Source organism: Hyaena hyaena, unplaced genomic scaffold, assembly GCF_003009895.1.
Source record: "Hyaena hyaena isolate Hyena2069 unplaced genomic scaffold, ASM300989v1 scaffold_219, whole genome shotgun sequence".
NCBI lineage: Eukaryota > Metazoa > Chordata > Mammalia > Carnivora > Hyaenidae > Hyaena > Hyaena hyaena.
The window spans coordinates 1,121,135-1,138,442 of NW_024080850.1; the positions used below are offsets into that span (position 1 = coordinate 1,121,135).

Here is a 17,308-nt window from a genome sequence, read left to right on the forward strand (position 1 = left end):
CTGAGTGTTATGTGGAAACTAATTTGACAAACTATTTGTAAAAAAAAAAAAATCATCTTACTTTCAAAGGTGGGAGCTGAGTGTAGGGTACCCCAAGGGTTGCAACAGACCCCTGGAAGAAGGAAAGGTGGGTCACTGGAACCTGGGAAGAGAGTAGAGGACGACCTTGAGAGACGCAGTGACCTCTGGTAGAAGCTGCAGTGACCCCAAAGGGAGGGAGCTAGGGAAAAATATCCCTGATCTCTTTTCCCTCCCTTCGGTCCTGGAAGCCCTTGGTGGTGTCCACACAGGCAACCTGCAGGCCACACAGCAGGGCCAAGGGTACAGGTGGATCAAGATGGGCAAAACTCCTGCAAGGTGACTACGGTTTCAGAGGCCAGGGCTCTGCCTTCTCCCTGCATCATTTGGCCTTTTCACCTCCCTGTCCTACTCTCATCGGAACCTTTGCTGGCCTGCGTCTCCAACAGTGGCTCTGCAAGGGAACAACTGGCTGGGATATCTGCTCTTAGCTGTGAGTTGCCTCCCTGGGGTCGGCCTCGCCTGTAACCGTGGCGGAACTCCCACGGCAGATTGAAAGCTGCGCCTGAATCGCTCCTGGGAATGCTTCATGAGGACAATGCAAGCAGCCAGGGCAGTGTTGGATAGGGACCACTGCTTCTGACACCAGTGGGGCCCCTCTGCTGTGACAGACTCTTTGTCTAGCATCTGATACAGGCTACACCCAGAGAGAGCAGGAGCAGGGAGGTCCGGCCTAGCCTTCGGTTTAACCTTCGCCATATCCACTCAGAGGGAGTGGGTACCTCTCTTAGTGATCCTGAGTGTCATAGGCTGGAATCCTAGGATATTCAGGAGGATCGTGCCTTGAAAGGGCCTGAGAGGACTGCTCCTGAGGAGTAAGTTGGTGGGGATGGAGGTGAGCCAGGCTAAAATGGGTCTCCCTTTTTTTCTGCTCCCATCTTCACCCTCTTCCCCAGCCCTACACCCTATGCCAGGCCTTGTGGTCCTTCCATTGGACACCCTGCTCCTCTCCTACTGAGGACAATCCATCTGCTGTGCCCTCTTCCACAGTCACTCTGTTCCCTGACAGGTGTGAGGGCAGCAGTGGGATGGTCTCCTGAGCCTTTCCTCTATGCAGACGTGGCCTGCTGTGGCAGCAGCTGTGCCCAGCATTCCTCCCCGCCGCCTCCCACGTTGTGTAGGCACAGTCTTCTTCCTCCAGAGGCCAGCTTTGCTCCACAGTCTAGGATCTGGGTTTCCTTGTCAGAGCTCCTTGTAGGACACTCCTTTAGGCTATTTCTTCATTTGAAACATTTCCCGTAGTGTGGGCTGGTTCCTTACAGGGTGGCACCTCCATTCCCCCAGCTTCCCACTTCCTCAAAGCTTGTCTGAGTCCCTCCAGTTTTCCTTATCTCTTTTCCGCAGCGGTTCTGATTTTAAAAGACCACTGTAGGGAGTACTGTTGGGCCGCGGACAGGACCTGGGCCTGCAGGTATGCAAGGTGTGAAGACCCACTCTTCACCCGGGACCACTTCGGCTCCTTGTCGCTCCCCTCTTCCTTCACGCTCAGCCCTCCAGGGCCACTTCCCGCTCCTCTGCTCCCTACCTCATCCACCCCGCTGCGCCCGCCCCTGTCTGTGTCCGTCAGCTTGGCCCTGTTACCCCTCCCCCACTGCCCTTGCCCAGCGCGTCCAGAGCTAGTATCCTGGCCCTTTGCAGGCCCCGCCACCCAGGCCCCACCCCCGGGCCCCACCTCTCTGCATAACCAATAGCACACTTCACTCCTTATAGTCCCGCCCACCCGCCGATCCCGCCTCTCAGTTCCCGCCCCCCCCCCCACCGTCTCAACCTTAGGCCTCGCCCCTTTCGGGTACAACCGCCCAGGCTCCGCCCCCTACACAGCCAAGGGTCTGCACGCATTGGGAGAGTGAAGGCCCCGCCCCCTGCCCCGGCACTCATTGGCCGGAGCCGGCGGCGCGGGCGGGGGGCGGCGCGGAGCCGAGCAGGACGGCCGCCATCTTGCGCGGAGCCGGAGCCGGAACCCGAGACTGAGGCCGAGAGTGCGCGCTAGCTGGCGGCCCAGTGTAGCCGCGGCTTAGCCGGAGCCTTCTCCCGCTGCTTTTCCGCGCCTGGCCCCTAACCCTCAGCCTGGCCCGGGCCCCTGACCCTCAGCCCGGCTCGGTCCCCTGACCCTCAGCCCGGCTCGGTCCCCTGACCCTCAGCCCGGCCCGGTCCAGCCTCCCCGCGGGGTTACGCGGCCGCCCGGGGGACGATGAACGGAGGATAAATGGTGCCCAAGGCAGACAGCGGTGCCTTCTTGCTGCTCTTCCTGCTCGTGCTCACCGTCACCGAGCCGCTGCGGCCAGGTGCGCGGCGCGGTGGGCGCGGCGCGGTGGGGGCGGTGTGTGGGGGCGGGGCGGAGCAGGGCGGGCGGTGTGCGGGGCCGGGGTCGTCCGGGACCTCCCTCCACCGGACGGGGCCCTGGTAGGGCGCCTCCGGGGCCTGCCCGCGGGCCGCCGCGCCCCCCTGCCCGGGACCGTGCCCCTCGCCCGGGACCGTGCCGAGAGTTTACCTGGGCTCCGATCGCTTCGTACATCATGGAACTTTGTTCTCGAGGGAATGTTACCTTTGGATCCGTGTCCGTGGAGCGTGGCGTGCTTTGAGATTGACCGAAGCGAGAGTGATGTGCGGGGCCCAACCTAACTTCTGGGGCCTGGGATGTTCACTGGCGCAGGAGCTGCGTCCCTGGGGCGCGCCCTCATTGCTCAGCGGCTAGGGTCAGGCTGGAGTGCTGGGGTCGAGAGAGCAGGCAGCTCGTGGAGGCACTTGGTTTTCCATGTTATCCTTCAGCAGTGATTTGGTGCCAGCGCCTCAGCCCTGGAAATTCCTTGGCTGGAAAGTGGTAGCCGTGTCGCTTATTGTCATTCAGTGAGGTGTTATAGCTGAAAACTACTCAGCTGAGAGACCGGCCCTAGGAAGTCCTGAGTCCGCCAAGCATCGCACTCAGAAAGCAAGCTAGCTTCCTGGGGCAGAGACTGGTGCCGCAGCCGGGTCTCCGCCGTCGGAACTTGGACGGTGCCAGGCATTTAGGAGTGTACCTTGTATGTGATGATTAAATGCTTTTGGAACTCCCTTTGGAGCTTGTGTTTTTATAAGTAAGCTTGTGGTGGGGAATCATTATCATGGCAGCCAGAAAGTCCAGGACAATTTTCATCTCTCTCTCTTGTGTATCCCCTCCATTGAACGCAACAGAAAAATCAAATCCCCAAATTGCAGGGCAGATTTATCCATCAGGTACAGAAGGCCTGGTGCCCAGGGCCCACAGTGAGTGCTTTTAGTGGTCTTTTAAAATCAGCAAGGAAAAAACCCTGACCGATTGGGTGAAAGAAATGTTAGACACATTAAAATTTATTCATCTTTATACTATTGCAGTTGAAAAGTATGATTCTTAATAATGTTTTATGGTGAAAGGGGCCCACGAAGGCAAAAGTGTCCAGGGCCGTTGTCTTGTGAGCTCTGTCAGGTCTCCGTGTGAAACCGGGCTGGGGAGCACAGTGGTGTGCCACCCCCTTAATGCCTCAGCCAAGGCACTCATACCAGACATGATACACCTCTCTTGTTCTCTGCCTTTGTCATCCTAAATAGAGTGCTGTCTCCTCCCCAGTGTTTACTTGGTGGCCAAGGCCCTGAGCCCCTGATCAACCTGGAGTCTCTCTAGCGATACTTCTCTGGGCTCCCTGAGTAGAGCTGGTTACTCACTGCTTCTGATGGTTCCCTGGGCAGCAGGGTGACTGGTGGGATGGCCTCAGTAGGAATGGTAACCAGAAAAAGGGCTAGTTGTGGAGAGTACTGAATTGGCTCTTGAGGACCAGAACCAAAGCATTTGTGGCTCTTGTGATTTAAGTTCTTTAGAAAACGTTTATATCTGTAGAGAAGTGAGACATCATTCTGTTCTGGTTCTTGGGTCCCAATTTTGCATATCAGGTTTACCGGACTCAGGGGCAAAGCCACACATCATGCCTGTCTTCCTTGGGGTGCCTCTGGTTCCATGTCCAGCATCTCCTCCCTGGATGATAAAGGTGACTAATGGCCCCAACTCCCTTTCCTTTGCTGTCTGGCTGTATATCCTGCCAACTGGCCAGCAACAATTCAGAAAGTGTCTGCCAATTCTCACTGTCTGCCTACCACTAGGGATGTTCAAATGAATTGAATAAATCCTTTCCTCTAGGAGTGCCCTTTAGGTATGGAAGCAGAAACTAGGTGTAAGTCAGGCTTGAGTGTGGGGGCCTAGAGGCAGGCAGCAGAGGGGGCCAGTCTTTTGTACGTGTGAAGCAGGGGAGAGCTTTACAAGAGACCTCAGACCTTAGATCTGAGTTGGGGTAGAGATGTGGGTCTGGTTGAAGGAGCAAATTATCCCTTTGCATTCCATGACTTTCAAGATCAGAAGTTTGCAGCAATTCCTAGTGGTGCCCTGAGTTGCCTTGCAAATTCTGGAGGGTTTGTTGGTTCCCTGATTTTGGCTGGTTGGCCAGGGCCAGTCACACTCTGGATTCGATGTTCTCCTTGGGGGCTTGTGTGCGTTCCGTGTCCTTCCAGGCAGGCTGATGCTTGAGAAGGAGGGCTTCTCTCATCTTCATCTGCATTCTTTTCTGTTGGAGTCCCAGCTTAGATCCTTACTTGTATGTGAGGAGAGCATCAGGCAGAACCTACTTCCAAGGGGAGGGAATCCTTGAGGACCGAGGCCAAGCCAGTTTTGGTTATTTGCTGGTGCAGGCCAGGGGGCAAGGGCTTTCTCAGAGTGGGGGCGACAAGAGAGCTCTGAATTTGGCCTTTTGGCAAAGTTTTTGTTTATTTAATGCATGTTTGATCTTGGTTGATTAAGGATGTGTTACATGCCAGGTGCTGTTTTAATGTGTGCTAAAATGTGTGTTGATTACCTCTCAGGTGGTCCCTATGAGGTAGATAACTGTTATTAGTCCCAGTTTATAGATGGGGACACAGAGAGTTCATGAAACTAAGTGGCTGAGATGAGATTTCAGTCCTAGGTGTCTGGCCCATCATGTGCCCTTGGCTGAGGCTCTGTTTACTCCAGCTGTGTACGTCCTGCCCTGGCCTTCCTTAACCCCAGCTGTGCAACTCCAGGCCACATCTCTTCCCTTTATAGACCAAGTGGTTCTCCAGGTGAAGGCACAGACCCTTTTCCATCTAAATACTCTGATCTTAGGGATAGAACGAGTCTTCTCCCCAAATCCCCTTTGTGGTTAGCAAAAGGGATTTGGTCACCGTTAATGAGCAACAGTGGTGTCTGTTATATCTGCTGGGGCTGTGGTGAGAAGGGTAAGTTGGAGACCTCTTCTGAGGCTCGACAAGCATGGAGGGGCTCTTGGGGGGGCCAGTGGCCCTGGTGTCATCTCCTTGACCTTTTATCCATGTGTGCAGAGGATGCAGCAGCCAATGCTGATTCTAAAACTGTTTTTCTCTTTTCATTAATGAGAGAAAATCACGCCATGGTTTTAGCTACAGCTTTGTCCAGGGTGACCCCACCATACACGACTGAGAAACATTTGCCTTCCCCACGTGAGCTCTGTCTCAGCTGAGGTCCCCAGCCCTGTAAAAAAGCGTTATGCTCAGTGAGGCGGCCTGATGAGGTAGCGAGACTGGAAGCTGTCTGCCTTGTACTGTTGGGAAGGCTGGCTGGGAGAGGCAAATGACTTGCTTAAGATGGCACGGCTGGTGAGCAGCATAGCTGGGATTCAAACCTGGGTGAATTGGCTCCAAGTTCAGGGTTCTTTCCCTTTTGTCATTAGGGACCCAGAGGAGCCTGCTGTCTGGGCTGACTTGATAAATCTTCAGTGAACTGACTAGTGGCCACAGCACCTTGCTTCCGGAGCAGCACATAGGCTAGTGAGTGGGAAGTGTGGATATTTTGCACACAGACGTGACTGAAGCTCATAGACATAGCTGGGAAGCTGAACCTGCACCTGGGCTTGCCAGGCGCTTTCTCAGTGAGCTCTTCACAGCCTGCCACCTTGTAACACTGTAGAACTCACTTCACTGGCTGATTGTGCTTCTGGCTTAAGAATTCATTCTTTTTATTTATTTATTTTTATATATATTTTTTATTTATTTGTAGAAGAGAGAGAGAGAGACAGCGTGAGCAGGGGAGGGTCAGAGAGAGAGGGAGAAACAAACTCTGAAAAAGGCTACAGGCTCTGAGCTGGCAGTCAGCACAGAGCCCGACGCGGGGCTCAAACCCACGAACCGCGAGATCATGACCCAAGCGAAAGTCGGACACTTAACCGACTAAGCCACCCAGGCGCCCCAAGAATTCATTCTTTTTAGTTGAAAAGTAGTGTTAACACATTTTCCGACCTCACTAGCTAACGAATTATCTTTTTTAAAAAAATTTTTTACATACAAAGAAAGCTTTTATTTGGAAATAATTTCAAACTTCCAGAAAAGTTGCAAGAATAAAATTCATGCCAAGAATACCTGCATACTTTCTACCCAGACTTACCTGTTGTCAGCATTTTACCTTACCTGCCTTCTTCCTCATGTGTGCACATGCGTATGTGTATATGTACACACATGATTTATTCAAACGTTATTTAAATGTAAGTGGCCTTTCTCCCTGAACACTTTGGCCACTGCAGAGAGCAGGAGGGGACTCCTGGTACTTGGTGTCCCCCAGGAGACGAATGGTGATGCCTCCCCACAGCCCTGTAACAAGCCCTCACCACAACCTGCTGTGTCTGGGCACTGTCACCAGCTACCACCTGCTGTGTGCCGGGCAGCGTCACCACGGGACAGTATCGAGGGCACAGGAAACACTGTGGTTAAAGCTCCGGTTGGCCCAGGTGGCAGTGAATCCGGGTTATTATTTCAGTTGGTGGTTCTGGTCTTAGGAATGAAGAATGGGCTGCTGTTGTACCCTTTGCCAGATGGGTCTCGCTGCTGTTACACTGTACCTTTCCTGTTCCTCTGACCCAGCTTGCTCTTGCCTGCAGCCTACCCTAGTCCTGCTTCCCACGCTAGCTCACTTGCACTTTCCTCACCCCTTCCCTTCCGTGGGCATTTTGGGAGCACTAAGGCTTGTGCTCCTCTTAGCCATCATGCCAGGTGATCTAGTTAGCCCTCATTGCACAGGTAATTTCTTACCTCCCTTTGGTACTTGGCGTAGATAAACATTGGTAGTTTCTTGACTCTTCAGTGGAATGTATCAGTGACAGCACTTAGGACCTAGTAGATAGCAAGGGACTGATTAAGTGTCTTTTCTTTGGTACACTGCCAGATTGTTCCCTCATCACGTGTGCTTTTGTATTTGGGGTGCTGAGATGTTGGTGAGTGGTCCTTTCCTCTTCCAGTCTGCAGAGCGGGTCAGTAATCCAGAGAGCCCAGTTTTGAGCCAATATTTTGCCAGAGTGATGGGTGGATTCAAAGTATGGCTATTCTGTGATAGCTAGATTTTTGTTGTTGGTGTGATTTGCCTGTTGACTTGGGGGTGTTTAGTGAAAGTTACATCTTGTCCTGCTGCTCCAAGTTGGGCTGTGTGTTCCATCAGGGTGGACATGTTTCCTTGACAGGGTAAGTCCAGGGGAGGGTGAATGGCCTGTGCAGTGAGCTGTGGACACAGAGTGTTCTGTGGCTTCTGGGCATTGACCTGGGAGGAAGGAAAGCCCAGGTCTGGTGTCGCTTCACACAAGCTGTTTATAGAGTCCAGTGTTGTGGGTTAAGAGCGTGGACCCTGTAGTTGCATGGCTGGGAGTCAGGACCCACTCTGCTGCCCACTCTGTGCTGAGCCTCAGTTTCCTTATCTGTAATGTAGACACAATAGAACATACTTGAGAGATGCTATGGGAATTAAAATCAATGGGTATACAGTTCTAACACATGCCTGACAAAAAGGCCATTCATGTTAGCTCCGGATGGACTTTAGAGAGTGTAGGGACCCCTGAAAGTCTGGGTGCATGGGTGTGCGTGCATAAGGGCATGTTTCTTGGGAGAGAGCCCCCACCTGGGAGGCAGCAGAGCGAAGTGGCTTTGAGCACTGACACACAGTGAGCGCTAAATGAGCCTAGCCATTCCCATGGTCTGAGAAGGGGGAGTGTGTGGCTTCCTAGAGCCCCCAAACAGCCGCAGTGCTTTGCACAGGGCTAGGATTGTTCATACTGACACGTTTTACTCTTTGTCACGTTCATGTTGTGTCCCCTGGGCCTAGTTTGGCACAGAGTGGGCACTCAGAAATCAGTTATTGAACAAATGCACAAATGGCTATTTATATTTTGACATAAAGAGCAACAGCTCCCTTAGCCAGCGGGCCTCGCAGCTGCCCCTGGTGGGGGTGGTGAGGATAAGGGCCTTGTGGCTGCCTGCAAGAACGCCTTTGGAGGACCGGTGTGTTTGGGGGCGGGGGGGCTGTAGGCCAGCTGGCCTGGGCCTCAACTGCAGGGAGCTTGCTCCTTCCTGCAGGGGTGAGCTGGGCTGTGCGGTGAGAGCAGGTGAAGACTTCTCACGAATGTGGACCCTTTTTGAAATTCACCAGCCACCCAGCCTGGGGTTGTTGGTGGGGGTAGGGGGAGGTTGGTCAGGAAGCCTTTGGGGTCGGTGGGGTGGGCTTCCTCTTGGATGGACTTGCTTGGCAACGAGGCTTGAGAACCGGACTTATCCCTGCATGAGGACATGGCTTGCCCTTCCCTGGGCCATTGCACAGTACAGGCCTTGCTTCAGAGCTGGTAGGTGCAAGAATGCCGCGCTTGCCTCTTGGCCTTCTCCCTCTTCTCTGTCTGATGTGGCCAGGTCGGACTGGTCATTGTCCTCAATTCCAGATCCCTGGCAGCCAGCCATTAGTTTGATCAGTTTGTCATCTGTCTGCCCTCAGCTGTTGACAGCTCTGTGTTGGACAGGACAGGGCTGAGAGCAGAGCCCCAGTGGGTATACTGGACAGAGAGAGCCCCCAGGTGTCCACCCTGTTCTTCCCTGTCTCGGAAGCCTTGTTCTCTAGGGGACCTTTCACAGGAATTTATGACTGTGGAGAGGGTTGCTTGGGGCTCCTTGGGGCGCTGGACAAGGGGTAGAAGCCGCTGCAGAGGGTGTCCCGGAAGGTCAGCTGGGAGGTGGGGGTTTCCAGGACCCCCAGTGCTTAGATAGAAATCAGGCATCCTGATGCGGAGGCCTTTTGAGTGCTGCTAGTTGCTTCCTATGGTCTCTACGTTGGTTAATTTATCCCTGGCTTTGTGGTCATACGAGGCAGAGCAAGAGAACTGAAAGTACCTGAGAGGGATGAGGTTTGTTTAGGGCCAAGGCAGGCTTCTGCTGCAACCCTCTGTGGTTTGTCGGCCACTCCTTCAGATTCTTTCTCCACGCCATCAGTGAGGGGGGATGCACACATGCAGACAGACCTCATGAACCACAGTGAACGTCCAGGACAGTTTGGAAAAACGATGTTGATTTTTTTAAAAAAATATTTGCAAAAATTTCATACATGGAATATTTTACATAGATGGAATTATACTTTTTATATAATTTATTGAGTTTTTCAGTGACCAGTGTTCTGGAGATCTTTGTAGGCTAGTACACATAGTTGTACAAAATTTTTTTTTTTAAGCAAGACTTTGTGAGAACTTTCTTCAGTCTTATTTTTATTTTTAAGTTAATTCATTTATTTTGAGAGAGTGCGTGTGCGTGAAGGAGTAAGGAAGGGACAGAGAGAGAGGGAGTGAGAGAGAATCTTGGGCAGGCACCTTGCTGACAGTGCAGAGCCCGATGCGGGGCTTGAACTCACAAGTCCTGAGATCATGACCTGAGCTCAAATCGAGCGTCAGTTAACAAACGGAGCCACCTAGGTGCCCCTCCTCAGTTTTATTTTGTTTTGCCTGTGGGGTCTGGTTCTGGGAGAGGCCTCGTACCTAAGCCTCATCAGCCAGAAGCTGCAGTTTAGTGAGATTTACAGTTGGAGATGGTGTGGCCAATAGGCTGAGGAGACCTAACTCTCACCTTACAAAGTACACAGGCAGATGTTCCAACTGACTGTTCCCCAGCTCTCAGGTATTTGTCTCAGTCTAAAGCTATTATCTGCAGCAGTTCCAGGTTGGGCTCCTGGTTTTCACATGTCTTTATGCTATAGCTCAAACTTGTGTGCTTATTTATCTAAATGGCATAATTTCATAAATGCTTATTTATCTAAAGGATAATTTAGAGGTAGACTGGCCATTTAGGGGAACATTGATATGAACAAAATTATTCAGTTGAGAGGTGCCTTAAGGGCAAAAATGAAACCAAATCTCAAAGAGCCAATGGTCAGCATTTTTTTTTTTTTATTGGTATGAGGAAGCTTAATTCCAAAAAGAATTAAGATTTCAAAATATCTTCCTTCAGAGGAAGTCAGAGGGATACTTCTTTAAAACAACAACAACAACAATAAACTTTCCACTCTGGGAACATTCATACCTACAGAAAAGTTGCAAGAGTAGTACCATGAACTCCACCTTTATGTAGTTCATCTCCATTCACCAGTTGTTAACATTTGACTCACCACACATTTGTGGGCATACATGTGTGCACATGGAGGACTGCTTGAAACTAAGTTGGAGGAATCACAACCTTTCATTTCTAAATCCGTCAATTTATATTTCCTAAGAACAAGGCCATTCTCTTATAAGCACGGTATAGTTATCAAGTTTAGGAAGTTTGACATTGATGTCGTGCTGTTAGCCATGTCCCCATTTTGCCAGTTATCTGATTACAACATATTTTTCCAAGCCGGCATCTGACCTGGTATCATGTATTGCATTTAATTTTGATGTGTGTTTAATCTTTTAAAATCTGGAACAGTTTCCTGTCTTTGTCTTTTGTATTATGGACTTATGAAAGAGTACAGGCAGCTCTCTTTTATTTTATTTATTTATTTTTTGATGTTTATTTATTAGAGAGAGAGGGGCAGAGAGAGAGGGAGACACAGAATCCAAAGCAGGCTCCAGATTCTGAGGTGTCAGCACAGATCCCCACGAGGGGCTTGAACTCACAAACCGTGAACTCATGACTTAAGCCAAAGTCAGATGCTTAGCTGACTGAGCCACCCAGGTGCCCCTACAGGCAGCTCTTTTATAAAATATTCCTCATTTTAGGTTTATCAGATTGTTTCTTGTGCTCAGATTCAGTTGATGCATATTTAGCAGGTGTGAACCCCCAGATCATTGAGTCCTCAGTACATGCATCAGGAAACACAGCCCATCAGTTTGTCTCAGGAATGGCGATATTAACCTTGGTCATATGGTAGGGTGGCTTGGCTGCATTTCTCTGGACAGCGGTGCCTTTCCCCCTTTGTGATGGGCAGGTAGGGAGATAGGTTTGCCCAATTTTTTTTTCAGCATCTGTTAATGATTCTTGCCTGAACCAGTTACCACTGTGATGATTGCTGAATGGTGATTTGTTCTTACTTTTTCTTTTAGTAGTAGTCTGCTATAAAAGAGAACTTCTCTTCCTTTTATTTTTTACCGTCAGTATGGATCCATGGATTCTTCTTTCTGTTCAGTGTGTTATATGGTCTGTTAGCATGATTCATATTTTTAAAAAGTTTTAATGTTTATTTTTGAGAGAGAGAGAGAGAGAGAGAAGAGCATGAGCAAGGGAGAGGCAGAGAGAAAGAGAGAGAATTGGAAGCAGGCTCCAGGCTCTGAGCTGTCAGCACAGAGCTCAACACAGGGCTCAAACTCACAAACCACGAGATTATGACATGACCCAAAGTTGGATGCCTAACCGACTGAGCTACCCAGGTGCCCCAGTAATGATTCATTTTGATACCTACATTGTAATTAATATAGGAAGGGAAAACCCCTTTAGGCTGGCTTCTGCATCCTTCTGACATGTCCTCATCCATTTGGAACATTCCTTATTACCAGGTTCCACTTGTATCATTCCTGCCCCAGGCATTTTTCCATGGAACACTGGTTCCTTTTAGTGGGAGATGGTATTTAGAAGCCAAGATTTTGGTGCTAGGTGAGTTCATTGCTCCTCGGTTGATGTTGCTACTAGACCTTTTAGTCCATTAGGGGTGTGTGTGCATGCTCCTCTGTCTGTCTGGGTGCGTGTGTGTGTGTGTATGGATCTTGTCTGTGTCTTTTTGTATAAGTTCATACTGTTTTTTTTTTTAATTTTTAACATATTATTTTATTTTGAGACAGAGGGCACATATGCACGCAAGCCGGGGAGGGGAAGAGAGAGGGGGAGAGAGAAGCCCAAGCAGGCTCTGTATTGTCAACCTGAGCCTGAAGTGGGGCTTGGTCTCATGAACTGTAAGATCATGACCTGAGCTCAAATCAAGAGTCACATGCTTAACTGACTGAGCCATCCAGGTGCCCCCATACTGTTTCTTTTAGTTTCAACCCAGCATCATAGGAGCTTGTCTGCTTTCCCTGTTATCTGCCTTTTTCTACAGTGAGAACTCTGGCTTCCAACAACATCAGGAGATTTATTTATTTGCTTGTCCTACAGGGTACACAGCATAGTTTCAGAAGTGCAATGCCCATTACCACTACCGACAGCAAACCAACTGAGCACGATTTTGGATTTCTTTTTTTCTTTTTGCAACTCATTTTGTCTTTAGGCTGATAGTATATGCTCAATGTACTAGGTCCAAAAACTACTTGGATTAACTTTTTTCACTCTTCTGTGTGTTTGTTATACAGTTAGGTTCAAAACTGGGTTGATTTTAAACTGCCTTTACTAATAGAAAATATTGAGGGAGATAATTACTGTAATCTCATTATAACAAGCTTCTGTTTCGTCATACTAATCAGTAAAGAAATATCTCATTTTTAATAGGTTGTATATTCCTGGGAAAATTAAAAATCATTTTTATTACTACATATTTATAGTTTTAACAAGTTAGCTCATTAGTGTAAATTGCTGTTTGCTTAAAATATTTTTTCCAATTTTGTTTCTCTGGTTTGAAGATAATTATGTGTGTTGAATAAATGACCATTTAGCATCAGTAAAAAGAAAGGCCAAATAAAACTTATAACAAACAATTATGTTCCTTAGTTTTAGCATTAATAAATGCTACGAATCAATTTTTTAATTTTGTTAACCTTAAAATCTTTTTTTTTAAGTTTATTTATTTTTGAGAGAGAGAGAGAGAGTACATGTACACATTACTAGTGGGGAAGGGGCAGAGAGAGAGGGAGAGAGAAATCCCAAGCAGAGGATTTGAGCAGGGCTCAAACCCATGAACTGTGAGATCATGACCTGAGCCAAGGTTGGACAATTAACCAACTGAGCCATCCAGGTGCCCCAACTTTAAAATCTTCTGATGGAGTGTATTAGAAACTACTTTATAATATGAACTATAATGTGGTATCCTGGATTGGATCCTGCAATGGGAAAAGGAACAACTAGTGAAAATTCTAATAATGTGGAATTCAGTTCATAGAAATGTACCAATGTTAGTTTTCTAATTACATCAAATGTGCCATGGTGGTGTGTGGTGTAAGATGTTAACAGCTGGGGAAACAGGATGAGGGTACATGGGAACTTTTCTGTAAACCTAAAGTTATCTCATAGTCAGAAGTTCATTTGAAAAGTTATTTTGTAATAATTGAATATTTGAAAATGTATTATCCTTCATTTCAAAGAGTAATGAGACCTTGTTATCCTAGTGTCATCAGTGACAATTTTGGTAAGTCACTCTTTCTAATTTCAGTTTCTTGTTGGAGAAAGTAAGTGGAGGGCTTATATGTTCGGGGTCATTTGGTCTTGAGTTTGTTTAATAACTTCCAGTCCTACCACTCTCCAAATGGCATCGGCCATGCGCTGATAGTGTCTGGGTGTGTGGTGATGTGGGGAAGCTATCTGAAGGCAGGCTCGAGGTTTGCCCAGGAGTTTGGGCATAGATGTGCACATGTTTTATCTGGCAGCCCTATTTTGGAGGGAGGCAGTGAAGCAGGTGTTAGGTCCATTTTAGAGATTGGGATGCCAAGGCCCAGAGAAGATAATCACCTTGCCTGGTGGCATCCCTTGACTTTTAAGTAGAAGAAGCAGAAACTGGAAACCGAAGATTGTTCTCTTGAGTCAGGTGCTCTGCCTTTTGCACCACGAGTCCAAAACAAGAAGAAAGAGCTGCATGGCAATGGTGGACTGAGTGGAGATAGATGTACCATCTGGTGCCCACCTGCGAAGGAGGAGGCATCTTGTCGTTCATGGCTTCCGGCTCCACCAACTTCTTGGGTGGATACTGATGGTGTCCCAGCTCTTTGGACCTGGCTGAGCGATTCCAGGAGTTAGTGTTTTGGCAGCCTCTTCCGGTGACCTCACCACCCTCTCTCTGATTGCGATCAGACAAACATGGACATTTTAAGAAGCTTGGAAGTCTTGGTAATAATCTTACCTGTCACCTCCTGTGGATTTTGAACCATATGGCTATATTTCTTTTAAGAAGCATTAATAAAAGTTAACAATCAGAGCAAGGTATTTTAAAGGTTTCATATAACTAAATGTAAAAATGACAATACTTGTAAAACCCAGAAAGTAACCCTAAAAATGGTTAGGACACACAATAAAACAATGTTACAAAAATTCTATCTAGTTCCTGTTGTGTGTTTCTCCTTCATAATCGCAGGGTGAGGTGTGATGCCCTTTTTATAGAAAGCGGTACTCATATCTCCCTTATTTTACAGATGAAGAGACAGCTTGGAAGAGTAAGTGACTTGCGCCCAGTCACACAGCTAGTAAGTGGCGGAGCCAGTGTTTGAAGCCTGGGCAAGCTAGAGCTCCCGCTCTGACATTGCACAGCTTCAGTAGGTACTTCATTACCCTCCGCTCCTTTGTCCTCTGTTCCTTCTCCTCTTTCTGCCTGGCCTTTCCTGACTTTTCAACTTGAACCTCCTTGCCTACCCGCTTTCCTTGTCTTCCTCCCGTAGGCTTGGCCACTGGTGTCACGGTGCTAACTCCCCATCTCACCTGTCCACTGTATCCTCGTGAATATCCTTCAGGCAGCTTTATGCTTGGCCTGTCAGGAACTGACAGCATTCCCTGGCCTTGGTTCTTAGCTGCTGCTACTGGTATTGTCCTTGTCGTCATCCTTATCACTACCACCATCCTCCTCCTACCCCACCCCCATTTCTGAGCATCTGCTGAGCACTAGGTGCACAATAGCTTAGTGAGCCCTAAGGATAAACCCTACTTTTATTTTTTAAATTTTATTTATTTATTTATTTATTTATTTTTATTAGAAAATTTTTTTTATAGTTTATTTTTGAGACAGAGACAGAACATGAACAGGGGAGGGGCAGAGAGAGAGAGGGAGACACAGAATCTGAAACAGGCTCCAGGCTCTGAGCTGGCAGTCATCACAGAGCCCGACGCGGGGCTCGAACCCACGAACTGCGAGATCATGACCTAAGCGAAAGTCGGATGCTTAACCGACTAAGCCACCCAGGCGCCCCAATGTTTGTTTATTTTATTTTATTTTATTTTATTTTATTATTATTTTTTTAAATATTTTTATTTATTTCTAGGAGAGAGAGAGAGACAGCGTGAGCAGGGGAGGGTCAGAGAGAGAGGGAGTCACAGATTGAAACAGGCTCCAGGCTCTGAGCTGGCAGTCAGCACAGAGCCCGACGCGGGGCTGGAACCCACGAACCGCGAGATCATGACCTAAGCGAAAGTCGGATGCTTAACCGACTAAGCCACCCAGGCGCCCCAATGTTTGTTTATTTTTGAGAGGGGGAGAGAGAGACACACACAGAGCACAAGTGGGGGAGGGGCAGAGAGAAAGAGACACAATCTGAGGCAGGCTCCAGGCTCTGAGCTCTCCGCATTGCCTGATGCAGGGCTCGAACTCAAGGAGCCGTGAGATCATGACCTGAGCCTAAGTCAGGAGTCCGACACTTAACCGACTGAGCCACCCAGGCGCCCCTTGAGTATTCTTTAATGAGGTTCATTAATGATAAGCTTTGTGTTTATGATAATGATAAGCTCTTATGGGGGTTCAAGCAGGTGTCAGAGCTTTGCCTCCACTGAGCTGGCCTAAGGGAAGAACTGGGGCAAATCCCTTTCTGATGCCTGGGCCTTACTGTCAGTCTACTTTTGGAGTGCCTCAAATGTAGAGGCTGCTTTCCTGCAGGAATTCTTTGGTGTTAATATTTCCCTTCTGACTTTAGTTCTTTTTTTTTTTTTGTTTTGTTTTATTTATTTCTAGGATAGAGAGAGAGAGAGAGACTTTAAAATGTCTCCCTCCCTTCTGACTTTAAAATGTCTCCATGTCTTATCTGTGTTGGTGAGGGTTAGGTACAACCCATTGTCCCCTCATTTTACACATAGGAAGCTGGCTCCAGGAGGGATATGAAGAGACCTCATCTTGTTTTCTCTAAGTGGAGATAGTAATATAACTGACCTTAGAGGATTGTTAACTGTATCCAGGGAAATAAGGTTTAGGTTGTTTGTTTAATTTTCAAGTTGTGGTTAAAAAAAACAACACATAAAATACACCATCTAAACCATTTTTAAGTGTAGAGTACAGTAGTCTTAACTAAATGCACCCTGTTGTGTAACAGATCTTGAACTTTTTCATCTTGCAAAACTGGAACTCTACCCACTGAACAACAACTTCCCTCTTCCTCCTCAACTCAGCCCCTAGCATTCTATTTTCTAAGAGTTTGACTACTTTAGAAACCTCATATTATTGGAAGCATACAGTATTTGTCTTTTTGTGATTGGTTTATTTCACTTAGCATGTCTTCAAGGTTCATCCATGTTGTGGCATGACAGCATTTCCTTTTTTAAGACAAATAATATTTGATTGTATGAATACACCACATTTTCTTTATCCATTCATCTGTGAGCCATTTAGGTTGCTTCTGCCTCTTGACTACTGTAAATAATGCTCTGATGAACTTGGGCATATAAATATCTCTTTGAGATTCTGTTTTCAGTTCTTTTGGATACATGTCTAGAATTGGGATTGAGGATCATATGGTAATTCTATTTTTAATGTGGGACTCCACACTATTTTCCATGGTGACTGCACCATTTTACAACCCTACCAGTAGTGTACAAGGCTTCTAATTTCTCTGTATCCTTGCCAATGCTCGTTATTTTATTTTCTTTCTTTTTTTAATTTTTGAGAGTGAGAGAGCATGGGCATGTCCAAGTTGGGGAGACGAATGGGGTGGGGGGAGAGAGAGAGACAGAGAGAGAGAATGAGAATGAGAGAGAATATTAAGCGGGTTTCATGCTCCACGTGGAGCCTGACATGGGGCTGGATGCAATGACCCTGGGATCATGACCTGATCTGAAATCAAGAGTTGGACACTCAACT

General features: G+C 47.9%; 1 protein-coding gene across 2 annotated transcripts in view; it reads left to right on the top strand.

Annotated features, from left to right (window-relative positions):
• The first annotated feature begins 2,014 nt into the window (after positions 1-2,014).
• Positions 2,015-17,308, top strand: part of DGCR2 (DiGeorge syndrome critical region gene 2) — a 98,599-nt gene continuing 83,305 nt past the window's right edge. For both annotated transcript variants that reach the window (XM_039242849.1, XM_039242850.1), the window contains exon 1: positions 2,015-2,363. In XM_039242849.1, coding sequence (XP_039098780.1) covers positions 2,285-2,363 — 79 coding nt within the window. In that variant the 5' untranslated portion in view covers positions 2,015-2,284. The remainder of the gene's footprint in view (positions 2,364-17,308) is intronic.